Source organism: Barbus barbus (genome assembly GCF_936440315.1).
Source record: "Barbus barbus genome assembly, chromosome: 26".
NCBI lineage: Eukaryota > Metazoa > Chordata > Actinopteri > Cypriniformes > Cyprinidae > Barbus > Barbus barbus.
The window spans coordinates 28481432-28493157 of NC_136754.1; the positions used below are offsets into that span (position 1 = coordinate 28481432).

The 11726-nt window shown below is 37.9% G+C and overlaps 1 protein-coding gene across 3 annotated transcripts in view; it reads right to left on the reverse strand.

Annotated features, from left to right (window-relative positions):
* LOC306846019 (rho-associated protein kinase 1-like) overlaps nt 1-6532 on the reverse strand; it is a 59340-nt gene extending 52808 nt beyond the window's left edge. Inside the window, exon 1 of one of the 3 annotated variants that reach the window (XM_079379077.1) lies at nt 5642-6532. In XM_079379077.1, coding sequence (XP_079235203.1) covers nt 5642-5740 — 99 coding nt within the window. In that variant the 5' untranslated portion in view covers nt 5741-6532. The remainder of the gene's footprint in view (nt 1-5641) is intronic. The other 2 variants (XM_079379076.1, XM_079379075.1) reach the window with 2 other exon arrangements.
* Nucleotides 6533-11726: the final 5194 nt, after the last annotated feature.

Below are 11726 nucleotides of genomic sequence, written 5' to 3' on the forward strand. Positions count from 1 at the left end.
AAGTATTGCCTTGACTTTCAATTTCATGTGGGATTGCAAGGCTAGTGCTAAAAACAATAACTGCATTTTTTTAATAAATTGTCTAAAGATAATCATCCTCTCTAGAAATCCAATGGTCCATTTAGTTAGTGTTTATTTTTCCAAATTACTTAAATTTGGTTTAAGTCATGGGATCATGAAATCCTACTATTCATAATTCACCAACCTATTTTTTCCAAACTGTAAATCTGTCCCTCAAACCACAAGAATATACATGGGCCATAAAGCATTGCACTGTAACACACACACACTCGGGGGCCCCCTGTGGGTCCAAGACAAGAGGTTTTTTGATTAGCGGGGGATTTTATTAAGTGGTGGCTAGTGCGCCCGCAGGATGCTGGAGGGAGGGGTGAGCAAAGGACTCCATTCACTGATCAGCCACAGCTTCTGAAGGGCAAAAACAACACTCTCGTGTTCAGAGAACTGGGAGCTCGTCTCCAAAGATCATTACCATTCATCCTCAGCCTAAGCTTGTGTCAGGAAAGGGCCCTGTTATCGCACCAAGAACGCAAAGAACTCATGGAAATTTGTCTTGCCTTGGAAGGACAGGAGGACACAGAATGCATTTTTGTAAGAAATTAAATATATTTTGATTTTATGGATGCTCAGCTGCCTGTCTCATACTAATTGGTTTTGACAAATAGTCCCATAAACACAAATGATTGTGTTAAATGAATCAAATCATTGGGTGAATTCAGATGTCTACTAATTTTTCTATATTACAATTATCTCTGCAATCGAAAGAAACATAGTTATTACATAGTCGACAAACTCACCAGCAGGAAAACAGCTTTTTCTTTGTAATATCAATATGGTGTTTAATAATTAAGACAGCTGTTTTATTGAGAAAGCATTTTTGTTGTGACACATCAGCACTTTCCTGATGTGAAATGCACTCTAAATTATGAACGACTCATATAAGTTTAATTCTTCTAAATAGGTTTAAATTCACCAACATCTAAAATCACATTTTCAAAAGTAGTTTGACTGCCACAAATTCAGAATTAGGTCAGTGTGCGGTGAGAAATGTTGTTGAAAATGTAATTTCTGACACATTCCTCCAGGAATGTAAAGTCAGAGGAAAATATAACATAAGCTGGAAACACTGATGCAGGTCGCCCAGAGCAGCCCCATGGCAGAGGCGGCCAGCCAGGGGAGAGTCAGCCCCAGCGCACCGCATGAAACTGTCATGAGCTTCCCAAGCACAAAGTGTCTTTAATCGGCCAGTTGCCCTGAGGTGCATGCAGTTCTAGACTCTCTGAACACTGGAGCTTCATTAGACATGTCATATCTCGAACTATGGCTGTAGTGGGAAGTATTAGAGGCGGATACGGGGAAGCGATACACATGGAAAAGACGGGTAAGAACAGGCCAGAGGTGAAAGCTTCAGATGAATAAAACTAAAGTACCTCTACTCTTTCTATTTGCTCTTTGTGAGAGCAAACACAAGGCTTTACAAATGCTGTGTGCAACTGAAAGGCATTCGATTTTATTTATAACTTGAGCAATTTAATTCTCAGCCATTATAAAGGGATCTTTTTATAAAAGCCATAGATACTGCATTACCATTTATTCACTGCTAGGAGTTTGTGGTTGGAATATTTACAGTTCTCCTAAAAATGCAAATCTCTCATCAGTTACTCAACCTTAAATTGTTCCAACACAAAAGAAGATATTTTGAAGAATGATGGTAACCAAACAGTTGCCAGTAGCCATTGACATCCATAGTATTTAATCTATCCCTTTTAATTTTTTATTGTATATTTTTACGGATGCACCGAAATTTTGGAAGCAATTTTCAATTCTGGAGGGTAAATCCCTGACCGAAACAGTGATATTTAATTAGCGATGGCTCATTTTGATTGTGTCAGTGTCTTTCATTCACACAGCATGGATAAACTACAGCAGGTAAACATGTCAGCTGTGTACAGTGCTGGATTAACTATATTGATTCTCATTTTTAGTCTAAATTCTTAAATCTCAATATCAGTCTTTTCACATATGTCATTTTCTGATGATGACTGAACTTTACTAAACAATATCTTTAGTGTACCTGGCAACCAATAATAGCAGTAAGCTTTGTGCTTTGTTACTGCTGTTGATATTAAAAAGTCTCAGCTTTCAAATTGTCAACTTTATCATGAAATACAAACAATAAATGTGTTTTTACCCTCTTTAATGCGGCGTGACAGATTGCTGTAGCAGCATCAGTTCAATCAACGTGAACCAATCTCTTCATCAATAAACATGAACATTAGAAGTGTGCTGAAACAGTAAAACTTACTGAAATCACTCATGTCTTATGTAATTGTTCATTCAGTGTCAATAAAACAGCTAAACAAAATGTAGTTACATTTACTACAGCCACTCAATGTTCATAAACTCATTAGTTAGTTAGAAAAAAAAAAACTATTTTGATAAAGGAGCATTTTGATAAATATATGCAACTATATTGCATATTTATTAGATATTTAATGCACGTTCGAATAAATTAGTCATCAAATGTTTTTATTACAGCCATAATTGAAATGTTTATATTTAAATGTATATATTTTAAATGTTATTAAAAGAGTGACATAAAAAGTGCCTTATGTGCAATTCCAAAAATGCTAGTTATGCACCGAAATGAAAATTCTTTTAGGAAAAAATGATTAATTAATTGATTATTTATATGGAAACCAGGAAGACCAGTGACTATTTTATGAACTTCAATGGGGACAATATTTTCCCTAGGATGTGTGTATCCACCAATCTGCAATGCTGAATGCATAGTAATGCTTGTCAGTGGAGGAATAGCTTAAAATGACTGTAGAATCATTATTGTTCCCCCTCATCATGCGTGGAGTTCATTTACTGGGAGCCTGAGAAACCTGAAGTGCTCTAGAAGCCCATACAGCTGTAACAATGACTGTCAAATAATGCAGAAATAGGTAGAAAATGATTTGCATTGTTTGCAGGTAACATAAACCTATTGAGCAAACATACATCGATTATGCAACAACTTTAAATACTACATCACCACATTACACGACTACAACATAATGAGCTACACTGACTGTGGCATAGGCCACATTTTGCCTTGGAGCAATTCATTTTCTTTTCAAGACTCTCCTGTAAAGGAATTCATCGCCCTCTTTTTTAGTGCGCCCATCTGTCAGACTCATCTGAAGAATCAAATATTATTTTTTAACATAATAAATGTAGAGGACAGCTCTCTCAGAATGCTTGCAAAATGATTCCATGGACTATACAAATTAAATTGAATCGTTTTAATAGTATCCTGATCACATGGTTTGCCAGAGGTGCAATATTTGCTCAAGATTAGGTGGTATTACAGCTGTAAGTTATTGCACATTGTCTCTCTCATGCACGCACAAACTCATTCAGTGCACATAAAGAGTCATGTGAAGACTGTTCCGTTTCATGCCTCAAAAAGATGTTCTTTCTCATTGTTTTGTCTGTGAAAATGGCATGGTATGCATTTGAAATTATTTATCAGTGTTTTAAGATTGACAAACAGTTCTTGATACCCATTTAACTATTCATCACGATAATAACAATAAAGTCTAGTTGTTGAAATATTTCTGTGCGCTACAGTGCGGAGCGACAGGTGGACGTGAAATTGAGGAGGAGTATATCGCTAAATGAGGAGCTCGAACTCCTTTTACAATCTGCAACTGTTTGGTTAGGGCTGTACAGTGCACAAAAAATTGGTCTGAATAAATGTAGTACAGTAGCACGTGTGTGATACAGTTTTGCATGTGTATGAGCCTGTTTACAAACCTACTGTCCAACAAAGATATCATTTATCAATGTGCTTTTTCTCCAAATTAACTTAACATAGTCGAGTGTTTGAAATATTTTTTATGACCAGTCGTGGTTTCATATTACAGAATGATAGTGTTATATACAGTGATAAAGGCAATATCGATTAGCATTGCGTTATAAATATACTTTCCTTATAAAAATACTCTAGATTGAAGAGCACAGATAAACATATATATATTTTGCACAATTGTATGTTTATTGTCTTCAAGTTTCATCAGTTAATAGTTCTCTATCTACATTGTGCGATAACTGGAAACCTTCATGGAGCGTTGTCAGTAGTATTATTTCTGCGACGGATATGTGGGGTTTCTGCTCAAGGACGCCCTCCGGCTTCCAGTATGAATTAAACAGTGTGTACTCAGCAATCCTCCCAACACCCTATTTTGGGTAAAGATAATACTTTTCTCTAACGAAACAGGATTCCCTGAATTATCGTCATTGATACCGTTATTGCAATAAATACCAGAAATATCGTGATATATGTTTAAGCCCATATCACCCATCCCTAGTAACCAGGCTTTTTTGGGGCACCATTGACATTAAATACTATGGAAGTCAATGGTGCCCCAGAACTGCTCTGTTTCCCTCATTCTTCAGAATATCTTCCTTTGTGTTCAGCAGAACAAACACATTCATACAGGTTTGGAACTACTTGAGGGGGAGTAAATGATGACAGAATTTTCATTTTTGGGGGAACTATCCCTTTAAGACCTTTTATTAGGAAAACGTTATTTAAGACATTTAAGGACTAGTGGACACCCTGGATAAGTACTACTGAATGCAACGCAAGTTGCCAAAAGTGTATGCAAAATATGTAAATATAAATAAAGATGTAAACATAATTTTTGTAGATATTAGTGGAGTGGGAACGCTGTATTGACAAATCAAAAGCCAAAACCAGAACTATCTGTTTTAGGTTTACATACAGAAAACCAAACAGGGTTATGGTAGTAGTAGCCATCTTTGTCTATGCATACATAAATACGGTCTAATTCAATGCATTACTGCAAAATCCTGTGACCTGCACTTATTACAGACGCTGTCAAAAACTGTGAGACTGAAGATTACATAAAAAAGACTTAAGGAAGTGTCACTCATGCCACTATTAATAACTAAAGCTCTCAGTGAGAATGTTTTTAATGCAAAGTGAGATTTAACACTATTAATGCTCAAAAAAAATTTAAAATCTGTGTGCCTGTGTACGCAACAGTCGTAGAAGTCCAAAGAGCTCAGATTCTCAAAGAAGCAATGCTCAAACGCATGCAATTGCTGAAATAATTAATAAACTCAATTTCACCTCAGTGCAAACTGCATGTAAACACAGTACAAATGCAGATCAAAAGTTCATTCGGTGAACAATCTGAGCATGGGTGGTGTGGCCAAGTGGTTAAAGACCCTGCTGTTTACCAAAAGGTTGGAGATTCAACCCTGCAATGAACCATCAATAAACATATAAAGCTGTAATGTACTGCAAATTGAAAGATTTTTTAACATTAGTAATTATTAACTGTAAAAATGTATTACAAAAAGGGGCACCATTACAAGCAAATTTCTAGAAATCAGTAAGATCCCAGACAAATGATTCAAGTTTAAATCCAGCAACACTCACAGTGTGACTTGCACTGAATGCATTGCATGGCCAACATCCTGAAGCATCATTCCTCTACTGTTCTGCAGATATACTGCACTATTTTACTTTACTGCACGTCTGCAGTGTTTTATATTAGTTTGTGCCGACACAATCATATCTGCACAGTAAACCAGACACACTTACCAGCAGACAGTCTGTGTTGACCTCTGACCTGGGATCCTTCAGCATGGCATCGATCTTCTCAAATCGAGCTGTCAAACTTTCTCCAGCAGACATGTTCATAACTGATCCGAGCGATTTGATTCAGACGCGTGGAGGAGACTGGCTAAGATTAGCTAATTAACTCGCTAACTTCCTCTGCCTCACGAAGCAATGAGCACTAGTTTGATCAAAGCAACGTTTTGTGTCTTACTGCCTTAATATCACTCTCGTTGAATCGTATACAACACCGAGAGATGACAAAAAGCCACATTTTCGAAACAAAACAACAACAGGACGAGGTGTCGGATTAGTCCATGACAACTCGCCAAACACAAACAGCAGCAGCAACAGATTATACTGCGCTAAGCTAATGTAGCTTCAGGAGATATGAAGGGAACGGGCTCTTTTAAAACATACAAACCGATCACATTCAGGCGAAAAGAAGCGATAAAACAAATGCTGCAGAGTTAGCAAGCGGTCACATGAAATTAAGTGAAGTTTCTCCAGGCCTCTGTCCATAAAAGCTTGCCAGGCCAAACGAGTCTGACAGCTGCAAAGTGAGAAGTGGCGAAAAAAAACGAAAAAATAACTTCGCCTTACAAATTTCGATGAGTTAAAACAAGATTCTGGTTAAAACGATCCTTTACAAATCCTGCTGTGATAAATCTCTTAGTCAGCAGCCGGTTTTTACGTTTCCAACAAGTGTGTAATCCAATATGCTCGGAGTATACGGATAAATCAAGCTTTAACGATGCTACTATTCACAAAAAAAAAAAAAAAAATACTGGGTGCCCGATTCTCTCCCACTGCCTGACCAACATGTCCGCCTTCCTGTTGAAACACCCCAGAGTCAACTTCGAAACCTCTCCAACTGCGCATGCGCACAGCTCTCTCTCTCGCTCTCTCTCAATGGCGGCTCGCAGCCCAACGTGTTTCAGCAGTAATGTTATCCGCAGCGATAACAATCTTAAAAATAACTGCTTTCTATTTTAATATATTTTAACCCTCTTTCTTAGCGTCATTTATAAATGACGCTAAGAAAATTGCATGTAAAAAACAATATTAATGTTCAACCAACAAAATGTTATATTAGTGATGATGACCAGTACAATTAAAATGTATTAGTCGTGTGCTTCACATTTTTGGCGACAAAGTAGTAAAGGAGACATTTAACACATGTTAGGCCACATGCTCTCAAGGCTCCATAGTGAGCTCGTTTTAAAAATATAATTGTGCATCCAAATGTGTTTAATAAAATTATTATTTTTTGTCATTTTTAATGCACTTTTGTAAAAACAATAACTCATTGACCAAAAAAAAATGCATAAATGACAAAGTCCTATTATGTGATGCATATTTGCTGTAGCTGGCACTATTGACCAGCACTGGCAGGCAGTATTATAGCCTTTATGCATGTGTTTTAGCTTCATTTTTGGAAGATGGAGAAACAAATCTGTACTTATTTCGGAAAGTATTGATGATATGAGTGCATCAGAAAATCAGGTTGTAGTAATACAAGAAGTTGTTGAGGACCAAGGAAGATAGAAGCAATGAGGGTGAGGGAAGTGATGAAGAATAGGTTGTTGTGGAAGTCAGGCATTTGGGTACATATTGTATGCCAGTTTGAATGTGATCCATACAACAACAAGAGGAAAAATGCCAAATGTCTATTAATACTATACTGATGGGCAGCAATGCTCCAATGATGACTGCACAAGTCAACATCTATGTGAAGAAGAGTCTTGTTGACTTTCACTTGTGCAATGATAATTGATTTGAAATTCCAAGATTAAACTCAATGTTAAACTTGTTTTAATGCTTTTGAATCATTAGGACATGGTTTTCAGGCAGTGAAATTGCATCCGACTTTGTGTCAAGTTTGAGACATTTTCACGCATGAGTTCCAAATCAAATATAGCAGCACAAGAAAAAAAAAGAAAATAATGTTCACAAAGATTTTTTATGTTTTTTGAAACAGTAAGACCTTTTCACTTTTTGTCAGATAGTGAAAAAACATTTGATTGTGTGAAGTTTCAGACAATTTGGCAAAAATGATTTATCCTAATGGGACAACGTCGTTATAAATGACGTCAAGGTCAAAGAAAACTAATTTTGGACAATTATTTTACTCACAAATGTACAATATAAAGTCAATTATTTTTAAGCTGTAAATTCACAATTAGTCCTATAGAGGGTTCAAATGTAATTTATTGCTGTGATCAAAGCTGAATTTTCTGTATCATTATGGGGACAGTTGCAGCATTCATTCTTAAATATCATTTTGCAATTTCTTTATTTTATTTGTGCACAGACAAGGTCTTCAATAAGGTACATTAGCTGTATAAAACCAAAGAATAGTAAATGAAAAAACATTCTCAAGTAACAAGTAGATTCTTAACCTATTTATTTAAAAAGGAGAGATACCTAACGATTGAAAGGGGTTCTTTATTAATACATAAAATAACAATTATGTAATGTTATGGCAAGCTTTTAAATCAATGTCGTGGTAAGGAACAGCATGTTGGGACGGTTGCAACCTGATCAATTCAAACTCCCTTGGTCCAAGATGCCTCAGGAAGAAACCCAGTTAGCCTTCCCAGTTCACCAAATACTGAAGACACCTCGTTGAGAGTCCAGTAGTCTCGCATAGCCAGACCTTCAGACTGACAGTAGAAGGTCTGGGAACCTTGGCTGCCTTGAATGGCCAAGGACCACCCAAGAGGTCATATAGCTAACTGGTAAAGCAACCAATCACGTTTTGTTTTGTGCTACATCATGTTTAGGGGCGTGGAAATGTCCCCACAATAACAGTCTGTGTGTAAAACATTATATATTATTTTTTGCTTTTTTATACATATTTTAAAGAGTCTATGCCACAAACTTTACCTATTTCACATACTTATGAACATGTAATGTTCTAGATCTAATCTAGTTGATGCCGAGCACTCATTGTTACAGTTGTAAACATGAAGGCTTTGTTCTTCCATGAGCGAGTTTGGCGCCATGGCATTTTTGTTTCCAGGCTGAACGTTAAAGAACTCTATACACATCTCCTGGTAGTTTTGTAGAATTCAACCAATCAGATGATGACTTTGAAACTCCTCAACTCCTCAAACTTCCAATTTTGTGTGCCACATGCATCAGACATTCAGCCAGCGGTCCATGGAGAGTCCAGTATCTGACACACTGTACACCTGCTGGCCTCCAATGATGCAAGATGGAGGAGAATTTCTAACTGTAAGAGCAAAAGCAGACACAACAAGGACACATGGATGTTCAAACAATTCTTAGAGACCTGGGTAGGTACAGCATAGGTCACAGCTTTCCTTGCAATACGGTATGGGCCAGTATATCACTGAGCCAATTTGTGGGACTCACAAAGCAGGTTCTTTGTTAAGTTGTATGAAGATCAAGGCTGCTTGAAGCAACTTAAATACAGTGACCTTGCAAGGTAAGGGGTAACGCTCTGGGGTGCGTTTCCCAAAAATAACTATGGTTGCAAGTTCCGTCGTTACCAATAGAGTTCAATGGAGATAACGACCATAGTTAGCTAACGATGCTTTTGGGAAACGCACCCCTGGACAGTGAACTTATTGAGGTCTCTGCAATGAATAAAAGGGTGAAGACCACCATATTTCTTGCCCATAAAAAAACCCTGGATCAGCAGGAGAGGCGGAGGCTTAGATGAATCCTGCAGCAAGGAATTCCAAAATGTAGCTGTCCATGGCCAGCCACGAGGGGAAAAATAGAAGATTCGGCCTCTAGTGAACAGGAGCAGGACTGTGGTGCAGTCATAGGGACAGTGGTGGGGGTGTTTTACTAAAGACCTCCTGGAGGTTGTAATACACAAGGGGAATTCAAGAGAGATACAGGGGTTCTTGGGACTCTGGAGTCATGTCTGGGGAACTCTGAAAACTGCAGCATGACAGATGGGACCCCACTCTAGGACTGTGTTTGTGGACCAGTTAATATGGGGTTTATGCCGAAGAAGCCAGGGGTAACCAAGGGCTATAGGGTTATCTCTCCATGGCCCAAAGGTCATCTGTCCAGGGCAGTAATAGGCAGGGGAGAAGTAAGGGACTCACAGGGAATACTGAGCTTCTTGCCTAGGGAAAAGCCCATGAAATTTCCAGCCTCACCTCAATCCACACAGGCTGGCAAAAAAGTGGTATTGATTGAAGGAATAATGCTTTATCAGTAAAAGGCAGCCATTAGAGCAACTAGGGTAACTTCAGAGAATGGGGCTTTCCCCAAAAGCTCAGAACAAGCTACTTGAAAGTGCCCATATAAGCCGCAGTAAAGGCAGCACCACTCCCTCGCGTGGCTGTCATGTTCAGCAGGGGGAATCCTGGTACTTTTCAGCTGCAAAGGTGTTGGGGTGTTCTTGAGAGATGTGGACCACTGGGTGTATAGGTGTTGGGATGACAAACATACGGATCCAATCTCTGTCCAAGCAGATGGCCACATCTATGAAGACCTTGTGACCGGGTCTTTGGTGGCAAGCTCTTCCTCCATATGACCTATGCAAGGCCGTTCTAGACACACACAATGAGTGCATCTGTATCCTAGTTACTTGTTGCTGCGATGGTGCAGAACTGAATGGCATACTCCACTACACTACATTTGCCTTGCTGGATGGAGAAAAGCTCCTTTGAGTGGATGGTTAAACACCCATCTGATTTCCTCAACAAAAGAGGAGTAACTGGAACAGAAGGGGCTGTGGGTCCTGCAGACGACTGTAGCCCAGGACAGTGCTCTTCCAGAGAGAAGTGTGATAATGTAAGCAGTTGTGGCTCTGTCGGAGGGAAATGATTGCTGCAACTTGAAAAAAAGGGTGCTATTACAGGTGCTATGGTCTCCTGAGAAGCGTTAAAGCGGAGGTAATTAGAGTTTAGTCAAAGGACTGGGCTGAGTGACCTTGACTGATGCACCGCATTTCACAAATTCGATTAGATTTTGTTTCACAAGCTCTTGATTTGCTTCAAAATATTTAATGTATGTTAAAAAAATAGGTCAACTAATGCTGTGAGCTGTACAGTCAATTGAAAAATGCATACATACATAAATGTTTTAATAATTTATTTAACCTTTAGCAGTGTACGCAGTGAGAGTACATTGCTATAATATTAAACGATAAATGATCAACAGAGGCTAAACCCTAATTCAATTGCTATATTTTCAGATAACACTTAAACAAAACCGCTTACAAACATTTGAATTGCACATAAGGCTTTCATGATCCAAAAAATTGAACTATTTGAAAGACTCTACAGGGGCTTTGAATATGGATAGAATGAGTCGTTTTGACACAGAAACACATTTTTTTAGTTTTCCAGAGTCAATGAAAAGGGCAAGTCTTATATTTTTTAAATAGTTATTAAGTTAATATGAACTTGTAGGTCTATGCATATAAATATGTTTCTCTGTAGAGTTCATTCTAGCTAACGAGGGAGCTAATGGCTTTCCTGAGGTTTTATTCGCAGTCGACACAAAGTCCCTTTCAAGGTATTTCTATAGTCTTTGGTTGACACACTGATTTGATTCCCTGTGATGGAACAGCCACCTGTCCAGGTTGTGTATTATTGATATTACTGTAGTATTACTGCAGAAGTTTATGATGGGATTCATTTATAGCTCCACATTGATTGGCTCTGAATTAGGCGCATAGTGGTTATTGACTAACTCCAGTGGCAAAGCAGCGTATTAAATGGGATTGATTGGTTTTTAATTTGCCAAGCCTTTGCCATTGGAAGGTAACCAAGCAAAGTCAACATTATGTAGGCTAATTAATAGTCGTGAATAAGGCCTTTATCGAGCAACATCTTGGAGGCCTTATTAATATTTATTTATTTTAACAAGATCAAATTACATGTACAGTAGGGTGAAGTCAGCTAAAATGGGTCACGTTTTGGTAAATGAGTTATAATACCATCAAATAAGCTATGCATGAGATCTAATGATATTCTTATGAATTAGCATAGGTCTCCTTAAATATATTTATATTTTTTAAATGTGAAAAAGTATAACAGTTTTAAAATGATGAGAGTTAGAGTATCATCAGGTGCCA